The sequence below is a fragment of the Rhinatrema bivittatum genome, chromosome 2 (assembly GCF_901001135.1).
Source record: "Rhinatrema bivittatum chromosome 2, aRhiBiv1.1, whole genome shotgun sequence".
NCBI classification, from domain to species: Eukaryota; Metazoa; Chordata; class Amphibia; order Gymnophiona; family Rhinatrematidae; genus Rhinatrema; species Rhinatrema bivittatum.
In genome coordinates this window covers 555,402,423-555,420,903 of record NC_042616.1, presented here as the reverse complement: position 1 = coordinate 555,420,903, position 18,481 = coordinate 555,402,423, and the positions used below count along the sequence as shown (strand labels likewise).

The 18,481-nt window shown below is 42.8% G+C and overlaps 1 protein-coding gene across 2 annotated transcripts in view; it reads left to right on the top strand.

Moving 5' to 3' along the window:
- The window catches only part of CCDC102B (coiled-coil domain containing 102B), an 810,362-nt gene that overhangs the window by 463,904 nt on the left and 327,977 nt on the right, over nucleotides 1-18,481 (top strand). For both annotated transcript variants that reach the window (XM_029590911.1, XM_029590910.1), the window contains one exon: nucleotides 2,541-2,711. In XM_029590911.1, coding sequence (XP_029446771.1) covers nucleotides 2,541-2,711 — 171 coding nt within the window. The remainder of the gene's footprint in view (nucleotides 1-2,540; nucleotides 2,712-18,481) is intronic.

Here is an 18,481-nt window from a genome sequence, read left to right as displayed (position 1 = left end):
TCTTGTTTGAAGCTAGCTACAGACTGCATTGTACCAATCAACTCCTCTTGTTGGTACCTTTCATTGATTCAAATGATAGAAATGCATCAGTCATAACAAATTTGCAATTAATTCCTCTGACTGTGTATGTAAATCCATCCTCCCAAACCTGCCCCGAGTTGAAAGTGTCCCCTCTTACAGTTGTATAAATAATAGAGTGACATGGTGCTCTCTATAAAGGTTTCTCTCTCTTTCTCTTTCATCCATCCTTTTTTTTTTCATGGGCATTATTTCCACTATATTTCTAGCATTTTGATGAATGTAAGGGTTAGTTCCTAAAGTTTGGCTGAAAATAGGTGCCAAACTCAGGTCCTATTTTAAATGACTAAATCTAGGAACTCATGTTTTTGAATATCAGCCTCTTGAAGTTTTCAGTGAAGGGTTGTATAAATACAGCCTATATGATGCTCCATTAAGATGCCTAATTATAGCATTGTTTAGTAACATGCTGAGATATACTGTACTTCTCAGAAGTTTATCTACATCGAGCATTCTTCTAACCATAGAAGGACTGGGGCACACTTTTAATTATCTGCTTCTCAGGCCTCTTCTGGTAACATAAGGGACAGATGATAATTCGCTAAAGAAAAGGAATAAAATGAATACAATGAAGTAAAATATATAACCATTCCCAAGAAAATCTTGTTGCCCTACCTTTGCAGATTCCAAAGATGCAATATTCAAGGAAATATCCAGTACATGTAGGATGTTCCTTCTTTTCACTTACAGTGGCATCATTTTTTTTCTCCTTTGCCACTCTCCTCCAAAAGATGAAGAACATAATTTAACAGTGAGAGAGATCTTTAGACAGAATCAATTTTCTCTGAAAACAAAATTAATTCTACCATAGACCATTATCATATACTGCAATTCCTGAATAAAATAGTGTGGTCACTTAAAGGGTAATTACTAGGGATGTGAATCGTTTTTTGACGATTTAAAATATCGTCCGATATATTTTAAATCATCAAAAATCGTTAGGGCCACGATACAATACTAATTCCCCCGATTTATCGTCAAAAAATCGTAAATCGGGGGAAGGGGGAGGGCAGGAAAACCGGCACACTAAAACCCCCTAAAACCCACCCCCGACCCTTTAAATTAAATCCCCCACCCTCCCGAACCCCCCCCCCAAATGCATTAAATTACCTGGGAGTCCTCCGTAGCGGCGGTCCGTGGCTAAATCGGGGGAAGGGGGAGAGCACGAAAACCGGCACACTAAAACCCCCTAAAACCCACCCCCGACCCTTTAAATTAAATCCCCCACCCTCCCGAACCCCCCCCCCCAAATGCATTAAATTACCTGGGAGTCCTCCGTAGCGGCGGTCCGTGGCTAAATCGGGGGAAGGGGGAGAGCACGAAAACCGGCACACTAGATCGTGAGGTCTTCAGCCGGCGCCATTTTTCAAAATGGCCGCCGCAAAATGGCGGCGGCCATAGACGAAAACGATTCGACGCAAGAGGTCGTTCCGGACCCCCGCTGGACTTTTGGCAAGTCTTGTGGGGGTCAGGAGGCCCCCCCAAGCTGGCCAAAAGTTCCTGGGGGTCCAGCGGGGGTCAAGGAGCGATTTCCTGCCACAAATCGCTTTCCGTACGGAAAATGGTGCCGGCAGGAGATCGACTGCAGGAGGTCGTTCAGCGAGGTCCGGAAATCTCGCGAGGGTTCCGGACCTCGCTGAACGACCTCCTGCAGTTGATCTCCTGCCGGCGCCATTTTCCGTACGAAAAACGATTCGCGGCAGGAAATCGCTCCTTGACCCCCGCTGGACCCCCAGGAACTTTTGGCCAGCTTGGGGGGGCCTCCTGACCCCCACAAGACTTGCCAAAAGTCCAGCGGGGGTGCAGAACGACCTCTTGCGTCGAATCTTTTTCGTCTATGGCCGCCGCCATTTTGGGGCGGCCATTTTGAAAAATGGCGCCGGCTGAAGACCTCACGATCTAGTGTGCCGGTTTTCGTGCTCTCCTCCTTCCCCCGATTTAGCCACGGACCGCCGCTACGGAGGACTCCCAGGTAATTTAATGCATTTGGGGGGGGTTCGGGAGGGTGGGGGATTTAATTTAAAGGGTCGGGGGTGGGTTTTAGGGGGTTTTAGTGTGCCAGCTCACGATTTTAACGATTATGATGATACTTTACACACACAAATGGCAACAATACGATTCCCTCCCCCTCCCAGCCAAAATCGATCGTTAAGACGATCAAGGACACGATTCACATCTCTAGTAATTACCAGTTGCACCTCTTACACTCCTTCTCACACCTTACTGTTCTTTCCTAGGGATCACCGGGATGGAAACTAGATTTAAGAAATTCTAAAAGGAAAAATATGTTTTCGTATGGTTACAGTACATGATTATAGAGCATTCATTTTGCATAATTTTTTTATAACAGATTTATAACAGCCTTCCATAGTTTATCTTTCTTCTGGAATACATTATCTATAACTGGATTTTTTAGATGAATTGGTTCATTAGTATGTGAATGGTAATTTGTTCTTTTTAAGGAATTAGCTGATCTTCAACATGCCTACCACAAGCTAAAGAAGCAGTATCAAAATAAAATGGCAGAACTGGACCATGCTAACAGGAGAGTGGAACAACATGAGGGAGAGATGAAAAAATTAAGAATCCGAGTAGAAGAACTTAAGCGGGATCTTGCAAAAGCAGAAGATGAGGTATTTAATGATAATAGTTATTTGAGTACGTATTTCACATATTGCATGTCAATTAAATGTATATAGCATTACTGTGACAATAAAACAAAACAAACTAATCTGGTTTGGCCTTGTTTAGTTTTGCTACTTTTGATTAAAGTAAAGCAGGAGATATATTTCAATGATGCCTGATTCAAATTTTGCTTAAAAGAAGCTAAATGATTAGATATTGTTTCTTAATTTGGTATACTTTCTCCTAGTAACATCTTGTGCATTTAGCCACAGCAATTCAAAATGGTATTTTGATAAAATTTGGTGAGTTGAGTCCACTGTAAGGTATTATCTGAACCAGGTCATTGTCACTATTGTATTACTTTAACCAAACTTGGGTCAAAAATGTAAATGTTTAAATTTAAAATTTTTATAGTGCTACTGGGCATACCCAACAGCATACAATAGTGATAAATAAGTGTTAAGGTATGATAAATCCCTGCTCCACAGAGTTTATAATTTAATGTTATTAACCATGGTTGCCCACTGAATTTTAAATCACTGCGTTTTTAAAAAATGCTGAGGCTAATGCAGCATTCTGCTGATTCTAACTTTGGACTGTAAGATGCCACTGTTGAATCAACAATCAAGTTCCATTTTTATTACCCTTCCCTATTCATACTGGGGTGACTTTTCAATAGACATGTGATTAAGCCGAACCTTTTGGTTCGGCCTTCGTTATCGGCCTGCTGCAGTTTGGGCCGATTTTTTTCGGCTGCCCTGAATTTCGGGGTTAGTACACACTAACTCCCATTGGCGCGTACTAACTCCCCATTAGTGCATGCTAACATTTCAATGTTAGTGCACACTAATGGGGGTTAAGTACATAAGAACATAAGAAATTGCCATGCTGGGTCAGACCAAGGGTCCATCAAGCCCAGCATCCTGTTTCCAACAGAGGCCAAACCAGGCCACAAGAACCTGACAATTACACAAATACTAAGAAGATCCCATGCTACTGATGCAATGAATAGCAGTGGCTATTCCCTAAGTAAACTTAATTAGTAGCCGTTAATGGATCTTAAAGACCTCCAGGAACTTTTGGCCAGCTTGTGGGGGGCCTCCTGACCCCCACGAGACTTGCCAAAAGTCCAGCGGGGGTCCGGAAGGACCTCCTGCCGTCCAATCGTGTTCGTCTATGGCCGCCGCCATTTTTCGGCGCCATTTTGGAAAATGGCGCCGGCTGAAGACAACAAGATTCAGGAGCAGGAGCCCGTTCCGGACCGCTGCCGTTCCGGACCGCCGCTGGACCCGCAGGTTATTTAAGTCATTTGGGGGGGGTTCGGGAGGGTGGGGGATTTAATTTAAAGGGTCGGGGGTGGGTTTTAGGGGGTTTTAATGTGCCGGTTTTTCGATTTTTCGATTTTTAGATTTTTCACGATTTTTCACGATTTTTCACAATATTTTACCCCCCCAAACGGCAACAATACGATTCCCTCCCCCTCCCAGCCGAAATCGATCGTTAAGACGATCGAGGACACGATTCACATCCCTACTAACCTCTTCAGCCTTTCCTCATAGGGGAGCTGTTCCATCCCCTTTATCATTTTGGTTGCCCTTCTCTGTACCTTCCAGATCGCAACTATATCTTTTTTGAGATGCAGCGACCAGAATTATACACAATATTCAAGGTGCGGTCTCACCATGGAGCGATATAGAGGAATTATGATATTTCCCGTTTTATTAACCATTCCCTTCCTAATAATTCCTAACATTCTGTTTGCTTTTCTGACTGCTGCAGAACACTGAGCTGATGATTTTAAAGTATTATCCACTATGATGCCTAGATCTTTTTCCTGGGTGGTAGCTCCTGATATGGAATCTAACATTGTGTAACTACAGCAAGGGTTATTTTTCCCTATATGCAACACCTTGCACTTGTCCACATTAAATTTCATCTGCCATTTGGATGCCCAATCTTCCAGTTTTGCAAGGTCCTCCTGTAATGTATCATAATCCGCTTGTGATTTAACTACGCTGAGTAATTTTATATCATCCGCAAATCTGATAACCTCACTCATTGTATTCCTTTCTAGATCATTTATATATATATTGAAAAGCACCAGTCCAAGTACAGATCCCTGAGGCATTCCACTGTTTACCCTTTTCCACTGAGAAAATTGACCATTTAATCCTACTCTCTGTTTCCTGTCTTTTAACCAGTTTCTAATCCACGAAAGGACATCACCTCCTATCCCATGACTTTTTAGTATTCTTAGAAGCCTCTCATGAGGGACTTTGTCAAACGCCTTCTGAAAATCCAAATATACTACATCTACCGGTTCACCTTTATCCACATGTTTATTAACCCCTTCAAAAAAATGAAGCAGATTTGTGAGGAAAGATTTCCCTTGGGTAAATCCATATTGACTGTGTTCCATTAAACCATGTCTTTCTATATGCTCTATGATTTTGATCTTGAGAATAGTTTCCACTATTTTTCCCACACTGAAGTCAGGCTCACTGGTCTATAGTTACCTGCAATGCCCCTGGGGCCTTTTTTAAATATTGGGGTTACATTGGCCACCCTCCAGTCTTCAGGTACAATGAATGATTTTAATGATAGGTTACAAATTTTAACTATTAGATAAGACATTTCATTTTTGAGTTCCTTCAGTACCCTAGGATGCATACCATCCGGTCTAGGTGATTTGCTACTCTTTAGTTTGTCAATCTAGCCTACTACATATCTTCCAGGTTCACAGTGATTTCATTCAGTTTGTCTGACTCATCACCCCTGAAAACCATCTCCGGAACTAACCCCGTTAGTGCGCACTAACCCCGGAAAATGAATTTTCCCAAAATTTCAGGAAAAAACGCTTTGTTTTTCGAGGTGGCCGAACCAGGATGAATGCACATCCCTACCTTTCAAAGCCATTTATGCATGTAAAACATGGTTTTAGGTGCATAAATGACTATTCTAAAATAGCCTGGGCCTCAGTGCATATAAAAGTGTGCACATAATCCATTTTTTTCACACTTTTACATGTAGTAGGGAGAATTGTTCTGGAGTTCAGAGTTGGGACACAGTTGAGACTGAATTGGCAGCTAGTTGCTTTACATTGGTCATCTCATGCACCCTTTCATTAGCTCTCTTCTGCACTCTGCTGAAATATTGACTGTTCTTATGTCTATTTTAATGATTTTTATGTATGTATTTTATATGCCTCCCAAAGTTTGGAGGATGCTGGTTATAAATCCATTGAAAAAATAAGTAAATAAAAAATAAATAAATACCTTTTTGTTTTAAAAAGTATGTACATAAATTATCCCACATTTTACAACTTTGATAAAGCAGGTGTAACATAGTGCCGGTGAATTTGTGTGTGTATCAGGGCACTTATACAGGAATTGTCAAAGCTTAACTCTGTATTTAAATTTGGTTTAAAAACATGTGGTATAATCTGCATGCTAAAGTTACATGAAAGTTTTACCTCTGCCCTCATATATGGTAATTTTCAAAGCCATTTCAATGAGTAAAGAGATGTTCTTTGGGGTTTTTTTCAGTTTGGGCTTCATTTTCGGGCCCCTGCAGGAAATTTCGATTCACTAGTGTGTTTAGTTATTGTGCACTAACATTTTTAAGTTAGTTCATGCTAACTCCTGTTAGCATGAACTAACAAGAACTATGAACTTTTTTAAAATTTCAGAAAAATTCTGCACGTTTTGCGGTGCTCCCGAACCATGACAAATTAGACAATTTCGTTGAAGTTGTCTAATTCAGGAATAATGAATGCACATGTCTATAAAACAATGCTTTACACATGGAAATGGGATTATAAAGTACTGCCCGTCCTATATCAGGATTGTGAATTTGTTTAAAATGAATGGGCATCTTGGTCCAATTTGGTTTTTTTTTAGGGGCTCCCTGAAATAAATGGAGAGGGACCACTAAATTAAAAGAATCCTATTTGTTTCATTTGTTTTTGCCAAATTAATTTCTATGAACCATTAAGGTTAACGGCCCCATAGAAATCAGTGTGAGAGTAACAGGTGTACAATTAGAAATTGATACTAAGTATGCCAGCCACCCCTTCCTAGTGAGTCATTATGACCTCATGGCCTTGTCAGACATGGGTAAGTTGTCATGGAGACAACAGAGATGATGTATCACAATGAAGCATTTTTCTAATGCATTCTATCACTGCACACCAGATCCAATGATGCTGATATTGAAGAATAAGTATGTCTAAGATTTGTTGTGCATTCTTTCTGAAGGAATTGTCTGTGAAAGACACTGTTTAATTGTTCTTAGTTAGCTTTCCCAAACAACTTTGTGACTGCTCTTCATTTCAGTTTTTCACTGTGCTGGTCAGCAGAGGAAGACAAGCAGACACTGCTGCAGAAGCACTGTGTCAGTATGTTACAATTGTTTTCTCCTGTTGGGGAAGGTGGTGGCAGAGTGTGGAGAATTGCTCACAGTACTGCTACTGATTTTGTATCTGCCTGCTTGGACAGTAGGCAATGGGCAATATGGTCAGTGGGCAGTAGATGAGTACTGAGCACAGTGCAGAGACTGAAGCATATTAAGCTGTGTTGTGGAGCCTGTTGCTAAGCTCAGCATTGTCAGAACTAGTACACACAGTATGACACTCAGTGCAGCATTGTCTCAGTGTTCTCCGCACTCACACATTAACATGGAACAATCAGTGGGCATACAGTTACAGATCCACTGAAAAATATAAAAACATTTTAATATTGAATCCCCCAGTGACAAAATCAATCATGTCAGAGATAGGTAAAGGCAGAGTAGGTAAAGGAAATGTTACCAAATTGTCAAGGCTGGCAGTGCCAATAAGGACCAAAGATCTAATCCTGCACCTAAATTGAAAGATTTCTTCAAGATTAATAAGGCAGAAGCATGTTCTATCCAGAAGAAACTCATATATGGAGATGAGCATGTGCTACTTGCAGAGTGCAGATGACAATGAACAAGTTTCATTCCATTCTGTTTTGGAAAAGAGGGAGAAGATGACAGACATTTTGCACACAGAGAGTAGCAGCAAGACAGTTGAATAGAACAGGAATGCCCAAAAACAGCAGCAATCTCTTCTTTCCTCACTAGAGATAATGCAGTGAAAGCAATATTTTCATCCACCAATTCAGGCATTCTTTTCTTAGCTTGTCTGAATCAAAGATATTGAAGGGATACTATAAGAGGAAAATTTGAGAGGAATAATCAGTAGTGTCTTAGCATCATCCATGTCATTGAAGGAGGAAATAGAGCAAAATGAGGATAATATTGAAGAGCTGGCAACACAGGTAGACAGCATGACTGATACCCCAGGCAATGTTCTTCAGAGTCCTCTCTCTGTCTCAGCTCCAATGCCAGCATCCTCCACCAAGGATGTAGAGAAAGGATCATAGAAGAAATCCATGATCTAGAGCCACTTCAAAATCAGAGAGGACTCAAATTTTATGAAGTGTAATCACTGTGCAAAGGATATTAGTTGAAGGAAGCTAATGGATATCTGACAAACACTGGTATGCACAATCACCTGCAGAAGCAGAACCCACGATTTGAAGCTCCAGGGAGGAAGATTCAGAACCAATGTCAGGAAGTATTTCTTCACGGAGAGGGTGGTGGATGCCTGGAATGCCCTTCCGGAGGAAGTGGTGAAGACCAGAACTGTGAAGGACTTCAAAGGGGCGTGGGATAAACACTGTGGATCCATAAAGTCAAGAGGCCGCCAATGAAGAGTGGGTGACTCTCCAGAATGATGGCTACTGCCTGGAGACAATACCTTTATTCAATAAACATACACATGGTTACTGTGACTCCAACATCGCTCTAAGCTTCAACAGCAAGAGGAAATGTGGAAAAAAGGATTTGCACTCACAAAGACGGGAGTAGCTGGCTTGTTACGGCGGTTACTACCCCAAACCAAATAAGCCTGATACTTCACTTTCAATGCATATCCAGCATAGTTCTCTGCTTCAACGGCAGGGGAGAAGAAAAACTGATACTTCACACATCCAGCAGAGCTCTCCGCTTCAACGGCAGGGGAGAAGAAAAAAAAAAAAAAAGGGTTCGCACTCACAAAGCAGGGAGTAGCTGGCTTGTTACGGCGGTTACTACCCCAAACCAAATGTGCCTGATACTTCACTTTCGATGCATATCCAGCATAGCTCTCTGCTTCAATGGCAGGGGAGAAGAAAAACTGATACTTCACGCATATCCAGCATAGCTTCAACGGCAGGGGAAAAGAAAAAAGGATTCGCACTCACAAAGCGGGGAGTAGCTGGCTTGTTATGGTGGTTACTACCCCAAACCAAATGTGCCTGATACTTCACTTTCGATGCATATCCAGCATAGCTCTCTGCTTCAACGGCAGGGGAGAAGAAAAACAACCAATAAGGGCTGTATAACATAGTCTGGGAAAAAACAAATGAGCATGGGTGTAGCTTGCTTATTGCGGCGGTTACTACCCCTACTACCCCTAACTAATCAAGCTAGATATTTCACTTGGATGCAGCTCCATCACTGCTCTCTACATTAATGGTGGGGGAGGAAGGGAAATAGAACCAAGAGCTAAGAGAAATAGATAAGTATGAGAGAAAAAAATGTGTGAAGCTTGCTGGGCAGACTGGATGGGCCGTTTGGTCTTCTTCTGCCGTCATTTCTATGTTTCTATGTTACTGGCATCTGGGGAGAGAGGAAGTACTAGTAGTAGCCTGGGGACCCCTTTCTTCCAGTGAGGGGAAAGTGGTAGAAAAAAAGAAGTATTCTCCAAGCTGATCCCATGCCCTTGACCCCTTCCAGCAGTCAGGTGGCAGGCCAGCAGCTGCCTGCCAAGCTTCAGAAGCACCAATCTAATATTGAGAAAAGTGGGTGGTGTTTGATAGCAATGTCCAGGGTGGGAGACAGACAACATCAAAAGTTGCAATGAAGAACATTTCTGAAATGATTGCTCTCACGACCAGCCCCTGCAGCTAATGGAGAATGTGAGCTTTAAGCATTTTGTGCAGCTGGCATCTCCACACTACAAAATCTCCTCCAGGACCACCCTTAGTAGGAAGGTCATCCTCAGCCTGTACAATCAATGCTGTTGTCACATCCAGGCTTTGCTGGCTAAGACAGAAGGGAGTAGCATGCATTTCACCAATGAAATTTGGACCTCCAGGAATGCTACACACTCTTATCTCTCCCTAATGGCACACTGGTGGAACCTGACAGAAGCAGGGACAGGCAGCAGCTCTAGTTAGGATGGAGTGTCAGGGTGCAAGTGTAGTTTGTTGCACACCCAGTCAATGGATGAATCCCATACTTCAGCAAATATTCTATCAGCCATAAGAGAGATGCTGGAGAGTTGGCAACTAGACAGAAGAGCAAGGAGTTTAAATAAAGGGGTTTTTTTTTGTCACAGACAATGGCATATATAATTGTAAAGAGGTTGTCCAATGTTTTGCACACACTCTGCATCTGATAGTGAAAGATGCCCTGGGGCTGGGGTCCAAGGCCTATCAGAATGAATACTTGGCAGAGCATTTAGAGAATGGCAGGAAAATTGCAAGGCCCCAAAACAGCAGCAATCTCTTCTTTCCTCACTAGAGATAATGCAGTGAAAGCAATATTTTCATCCACCAATTCACACATTCTTTTCTTGGCTTGTCTGAATCAGAAGAAATTGAAGGGATACTATAAGAGGAAAATCTGAGAGGAGTATAAAGCGTAAAGGCAGGGCAGCTTCTCAGACAGAAGCAAGAAGAAATTGGGATGCATCTCAAGTAGGGATGTGAATCGTTTTTTGACGATTTAAAATATCGTCCGATATATTTTAAATCGTCAAAAAATCGTTAGGGCCACGATACAATACCAATTCCCCCGATTTATCGTTAAAAAATCGTAAATCGGGGGAAGGGGGAGGGCAGGAAAACCGGCACACTAAAACCCCCTAAAACCCACCCCCGACCCTTTAAATTAAATCCCCCACCCTCCCGAACCCCCCCCCCAATGCTTTAAATTACCTGGGGATCCGGCGGTGGTCCAGAAAGGCGGCGGTCTGGAACGGCCCCCTCAATAGAATCGTGTTGTCTTCAGCCGGCACCATTTTTCAAAATGGCCGCCGCAAAATGGCGGCGGCCATAGACAAAAACGATTCGACGGAGGAGGTCGTTCCGGACCCCTGCTGGACTTTTGGCAAGTCTTGTGGGGGTCAGGAGGCCCCCCCCAAGCTGGCCAAAAGTTTCCTGGGAGTCCAGCGGGGTTCCGGGAGCGATTTCTCGCCGCGAATCGTTTTCGTACGGAAAATGGCGCCGGCAGGAGATCGACTGCAGGAGGTTGTTCAGCGGGGGTTCCGGACCGCCGCTGAACGACCTCCTGCACTCGATCTCCTGCCGGCGCCATTTTCCGTACGAAAACGATTCACGGCGAGAAATCGCTCCCGGAACCCCGCTGGACTCCCAGGAAACTTTTGGCCAGCTTGGGGGGGCCTCCTGACCCCCACAAGACTTGCCAAAAGTCCAGCGGGGGTCCGGAACGACCTCCTCCGTCGAATCATTTTTGTCTATGGCCGCCGCCATTTTGCAGCGGCCATTTTGAAAAATGGCGCCGGCTGAAGACAACACGATTCTATTGAGGGGGCCGTTCCGGACCGCCGCCGTTCTGGACCACCGCCGGATCCCCAGGTAATTTAAAGCATTTGGGGGGGGGGGTTCGGGAGGGTGGGGGATTTAATTTAAAGGGTCGGGGTGGGTTTTAGGGGGGTTTAGTGTGCCGGCTCACGATTTTAACTATTTTTCACGATAGTTTACACACCCAAACGGCAACAATACGATTCCCTCCCCCTCCCAGCCGAAATCGATCGTTAAGCGATCCAGGACACGAGTTACATCTCTAATCTCAAGTGCCTCATCGCTAATAGTGGCACTCTTTGGAATTCATTGTACCTGATGCTGCAGAGGTTAGTGAAGCAGCAGAAATCCATTCGTAATTGTCTCAGGAAATAGGAATAGGTGTGAATTGCCCCCCCCCCCACCCCGGGCATCATGACTGGGCAGTCATGAGGCAGTTAGTAGAAATCTTGAAGCTCTTCAAGGATGCCACAGAGGACCTGAGTTCCAGAAACACCATCTTGGGCAATTTGATTCCTCTAGTAAATTGTCTGATGGAAATTTGGAGGGCTTCCACAGGACACGAGAGTGAAAGCAGAGGTGTTGTAGTTTGTGGACTGCTTGCGGCATCAAGTGCATTAGAAACTGATACCTCTAATGGAAAACAAGGAATACAAACTTACTACACTGCTTGATCCCCAAGTGAAAGGGAATGTCACCCTAGATTTTGAGTGGCTCACACGGATGAAGCAGATGCTGGAATGTATGGTTTGTCAGAGGAGCGCCAGAGGCATGGACACATGAAGAAACAGTGGCTACTTTAGAACAGCTGAGAAAAGAAAGGGATAGAAAGAAATTCAGATGAAAAAGTAAGGCTATATTTTCTAAGGATGTTTTTGGATATTAATCATTTTTATTTGCTGTTTTATTGTTGTTTTAATTGTTTTATGTATGTAAGTTTGTTATCCGCACTGAACAGAATCCTTTGGAAGTGGTGGACCACAAGATTCAAAATAAATAAATAAATAAATAAAACAAATACATCTATAATGTGAGCAGGAGCAGCACCCCCTCTGGTGAGTCTTGCCACTGTTCTTCAGCTCAGACTTAACTTTCAAGATCAGCCTTGATTTCCTCCTCCTCCCCCTACAACTAACCAATAAATTCAAATTTTTTTCCTTGGATCACTTCTGGGAGGTTTTTTTTATGGATAATGGCCACTTTATGGAGCTCCCTCCTATCCCTCTCCCCTCAGCTCTTAGAACATAAAATTTGCTATACTAGGCCAGAGCAAAAATCCATCAAGCCCAGTAAGTATCCTGTTTCCAACTGTGGCCAAATCAGGTCAGAAGGGTCTGACACAGAGTTGCCAACTGGCTCAGATTTTCCAGACAGGTTCATCCAGTCCTTTTTATTCCATTGCATGCAGGAACTTGTATTCTTCCTTTTCTAAGGGACTGCAATAGGGAAGTGAGAGCTATAAATCCCAGCATGCAATGGGATAAATCCAAGACTGGATCATCCTGTCCTGAAAATATAAAGCAAATTGGCAACCCTAGCCTGACAGGATCCAAAAAATTCAATAGATTCCATGTTGCTTATCCTAGGAATAAGCAGTGAATTTCCTCAAGTCCACCTTTATAATGGTTTATAGATTTTTCTAACAGGAATTTATCCAAACCTTTTCTAAACCCAGCTAAACTAGAAGCTTTTATGGTATTATGAAGCAATGACTTCTAGAATTTAATTATGCATTCAATAAAAAAATATTTCTCCTATTTATCATAAATGTATTACCTAGTAACTTCCTTGCTTGTCCCCTAAGCTTTGTACTTTTTGAAAGAATAAAAAACTGGCAGAATATAAATCAAATAAATAAATAAATACTCGTTCTACTCCACTCTTTATTTTGTAGACCTTTATCATATTTATTTATTTGATCATTTTATATACCGAAACTTTTGTACATACCTTCAAGCCAGTTTACAGAGTTCTTTAAAAGACAATACATAAATAAAGCATTCTTCAAAAAATTAAAACAAAATTAAAACCTAATATATTATGCCCAGAAAATTATAATCTCAAAATAAAATAAAATAACCCCCCCCCCCATCAATTACAAATTACAATAGTAATTAAACATACTAAAACAATACAGATATAGCTAACCTAAAACATTATCATGGACTAATTCCCTAATAAAATATAAATAAAATAATATAAATAAAATAATCATAAAAATCATCATAAAATAAACCTCAGAAAAACTGAATAGGGAGGGAAATTAAGCTTTTAAGCTTGGCCGGTTTGCAAGTATGCCTGCTCAAATAACCTCGTCTTCAAAGATTTTTTAAATATGCTTACATTTGTCTCAAGCCTAATATCAAGTGGGAGGGCATTCCAATGAGCTGGTCCTGCCAATGAGAGGGCTCTTTCTCTAACTGCGGTTAAGTGAGCTAATTTAGGTGAGGGAATGGATAGTAGGGCTTTCCCCAAAGACCTGAGGTTTCATTGTGGAGTGTGTATATGCAGAGAGGCATTTAACCAATCTGAGTTATTGTCGTAGATCGATTTATGAATTAAAGTCAAACTATTGTATAGAATGCAAAATTGCACCGGTAGCTAATGGAGCTCCATCAATAGTGGCGTAATGTGATCATATTTTCTTTTAATAGTCAAAAGCCGTACCGCTGCATTCTGCAGCAGCTGCAATGGTCGAAAGGTTGAAATGGGGAGTCCCAACAATAGGGAATTACAATAATCTAGTTTAGTTAGAAGAAGAGCCTGCATTACCGTGAGGAAGTCATTACTCTTTTCCAAACTGAAGAACACTAATCTCTTTAGCCTTTCATAATAGGGGAATTGTTCCATCCCCTTTTCTTTTTAGCTGCCCTTTTCTAATTCTGCTATATCATTTTTGAGATGCAGTGACCAGAATTGCACACTCAAGGTAGGGTAAAAAATGTAGTGATATAGAAACATTATGATATTCTCGGTTTTATTCTGTTTATTTCCTAATAATTCCTAGCATTCTATTTGCTTTCTTGGTTACTGATGCACACTAAGCAGAGGGTTTCCAACATATTATCCACTTATGATGTCTAGATCCTTATCTGGGTAGTGACTTCAAATGCAGAACCTTGCATTGTTTAGCTATAATTTTGGTTGCTCTTCCAGACATGCATCAGTATGCACTTGTCCACATTACATGTTTTCTGCCATTTGGATGCCCAGTCTCCCAGTCTTGCAAGGTCTTCTTGCAATTTCTCACAATCCACTTGTGATTTAACAGCGTTGAAAAATTTTGTATCTGTACCTGAAGTGGACTTCCATATCCTTGTTCAAATAAGGAGAGACTCAAAGATTACTCTTTTGAAGTTAACATAGTGATTTAATAAAAAGTCTGGCGCCATCTTTAAAAATGGCACGGGCCATCCAGTGCTCCTACCATGTGACAGGGGCCAGCCAATGGCACTGATACCCTGTCACATGGTAAGGGCAAAGGGCTATCACCACCATTTTGATTAGTGGCAGCCGACGGCCCGGGAGCGGGAGATCGCTCCCGGGACCACCACTGGACCACCAGGTACCTATCAAATGTTTTTGGGGGGGTTGGGAGGGTGGGGGAAGCAAAGGGATTAATTTTAAAGGGTTGGGGTGGGTTTAGGGTTATTTTTGTGTGCTGTTTTTCCCTCCCTCCCCCAAAACGATAAGAGAACCCCCACGAACAATATCATGGGGTTTTTCTATCGTTTCGGGGGAGCCCCTAATTTCAGACGATTTTGAAAATGTCGACGATGAAGGTCAGTTACCTGAGGTAACTATAAAGACTATGGTACCTCTGGCTGCTCTAGTTTGCTTCTCTGGAGAAATTCAAGGAACCAGAGGATTCCTAAACCAATGCTGCATGCATTTCGCCTTGCAACCTGCACACTTCCCCACAGCCTACGCCAAGACTACTTATATTCTATCTTATCTTGATGAAAGGGCCTTGTCTTGGGTTTCCATGGTGTGGGAATGTAAGGATCCAATCCTGCAGGATATTGATGGATGTATTGACTTATTTAAATCCATGTTTGATGATCCTGCTCGAGTGACTGTTGCTGGTTCTGATTTTGGTGGACCTGAAGCAAGGCAACTGACCACTGGCTGACTTTGTAATAGAGTTCAAGACTCTTGCTACAGAATTATGCTGGGAACCTAGATGCCTGAAAACTTTCTTCTTCAGAGGTCTGAATACCCGCTTGAAGGACGAGTTTGTCGCTCGTGAGCACCTGACTCGCTGGATTAACTAGTGGCCTTTGCTACTAGAATTGACCACTGGCTTCGTGATAAGGTGAAAGAACTCAAGCCTACTAAAGGACCGATTCAAAAGGAGACTTGTGCTAAACTTGCACTTCGGATGGTTCCAGCTATACCTGTTGCCAGTGGAGAAGAACCGATGCAAATTGGTCAGTCATTTGACTTCCAAAGAGAGAAGACTTCGGAAGAGACAGGGCTTATGTATGTACTGTGGACAAGCTGGTCACAATGTCCCAACATGCCCCACTTGTCCAGGAAATGGACGAGCCTAAGTCCTGCAGGAGGACTGCTCTTAGGCCTTACTATGCCTTCTCCTCCACTCTCTCTACCAGTCTCCCTGACTTGCAGACCATCTACAATCCAAACTCTTGCCCTTGTGGATTTGGGGGCAAGAGGCAACTTTATACTTCGACGCATAGTGGAACATTTGAAGATTCCCCTCGTTACTTTAGAAGCTCCACTACTCTTGTCTTCCATCCATGGAGGGTCTTTGCCCGGTGATGTGACTTATCGCACCAAACCAGTGACTCTTCGCACCGGAGCCCTCCATATGGAGACAATCCCCTTCTCTGTGTTAGAGAAGGCCATGCACCCTATCGTCCTGGGGTTACCCTGGTTGCAGTTTCATCAGCCTCAATTCGACTAGTCCTCCTTGGAACTCTCCCACTGGGGCCCAGTTTGTCATGGCAGATGTTTCAAGGAAGTTTCTCCTGTTTTCTGCATGCCTACTACTCCAGTGATGGCAGGACTGCCACCTCAATACGCGTCATTCAGTGATGTGTTTTCCAAAGAAGCTGCTGACATCCTCCCTCCACACAGATCTTTCGACTGCACCATTCGGCTGAAACCAAACACTGAAACTCCTAAGGGACGTGTTTATCCACTCTTTGCAATAGAGCATAAGGCTATGTCTGAGTACATCAAGGAGAATTTACAGAAAGGTTTCATTAGACCTTCAAAGTCGCCAGCCGGGATAGGATTCTTCTTTGTAGGGAAGAAGGATGGTACCTTACATCCTTGTATCGACTATCGAGGTCTGAACGAGATTACGATTAAAGACCGCTACCCCCTGCCTTTAATCTCAGAGCTGTTTGATTGGCTTCAGGGGATCAAGATATTTTCAAAATTTGACCTGAATGAGGCCTACAATTTAGTCTCTCTATTACCCCCCAAAGAACTCTCAGTTCATCTATGAATCCTTGGCAGTCTAAAAATCAAATACCCAGCCTTATACCTATCACCTATTTCTTTAGCCTACATTTGGCTCCGTAGCATTTACGTTGTTATTAACCCCATATATCTGTATCCAAGTTCCTGCTACCTGTTCATTGTAAGACATTAACTTGTCAATGTTTCTGTTTAGAATGTAAACCAAATTGATCAGTAACTCTGTTATTGGAAAGTCGGTATATAAAAGTGCTAAATAAATAAAAATAAATAGTCTGGATTCGCAGTGGCGACAAGTGGAAAATGGCTTTCAACACTCGAGACGGTCATTTTGAGTACTTAGTAATGCTTTTCGGCCTGTCATGTTCCAGAACATGATGAATGACATTCTGCGGGATTTGTTGTACAAGAGTGTCGTAGTGTACCTAGATGACATCCTGATATTTTCTCAGAATCTGTCTACTCATCTAGAAGACGTCAAGCAATTTCTACTAAGACTCTGTGAACACTGACTCTACGCCAAGCTATCCAAGTGCGAATTCCATAAAGACTCCATGCCTTTTCTTGGCTACATTGTGTCTAAAGATGGCTTCCAGATGGATCCCCAAAAATTAGAAAGTATCAAGAACTGGTCCCAACCTACCAGCCTGAAGGCCCTGAGTTGATTTTTGGGGTTCACCAATTACTATAGAAGCTTTATAATGAACTATTCTTCTTTAACGATGCCCTTGACTGCTATGACCCGGAAAGGGGCCAATGCTTCTAAATGGTCTGCAGAGTCCATTTCTGTGTTTGAAGAATTAAAGACTGCCTTTTCCACAGAACCATGCCTATGGCATCCGGACCCCAACAAGCCATTCATCGTAGAGGTCGACACCTCTGATGTCGGTGTGGGGGCTGGTTTGAGCCAGACTGGAGATTCCAAGTCCTTACGTCCCTGCTCTTTCTTCTCATGACGTTTCTCTCCGGCAGAGAAGAATTATGGGATTGGTGACAAAGAACTCCTAGCTATTAAGTTGGCATTCGAGGAATGGCGGCCTTGGCTCGAAGGCGCTCAACATAAAATTACCATGTTTATGGACCATAAGAATCTAGAGTATCTCTGCCATGCGCAACGTCTTAACCATAGACAAGCTAGATGGTTCTTATTTTTCAACCTCTTTGACTTCGTGCTCAAATATCTCCCCGGAGACAAGAATACCAGAGTGGATGCCCTATCACTCTCTTTCCTATTGGAGGATATTCCAGAAGAGCTGCAGTACATAATCGACCCAAAGAAAGTCATCTTAGCAGCAACTCATTATGTGCCCGCTGGTAAGACCATCATGCCAAAACATTTCAGAAAGAAAGTGCTCTATTGGGCACATGATTCCAAGCTGGCTGGCCATCCTGGTCAACCCCGTACTTTGCTGAAGCTACAGAAGTATTATTGGTGGCCAACTATCAAGGAAGACACACTCTCCTATGTGTCATCTTGTGTCAACTGTGCCAAGCAAAAATCTACTTCTGGCCAACCGTGGGGATTGCTGCAACCGCTTCTAGCTCTGGAACAGCCCTGGAGGCATATCGCTACTGATTTTGTAGTTGATCTACCCCTTTCTGGAGGTATGAATACCATCTGGGTCACAGTTGACCGCTTCAGTAAGATGGCCCACTTCGTGGCACTGCCTGGCTTACCTTCAGCCTTGGAACTTGCAAAGCTCTTCATAGTCCATATC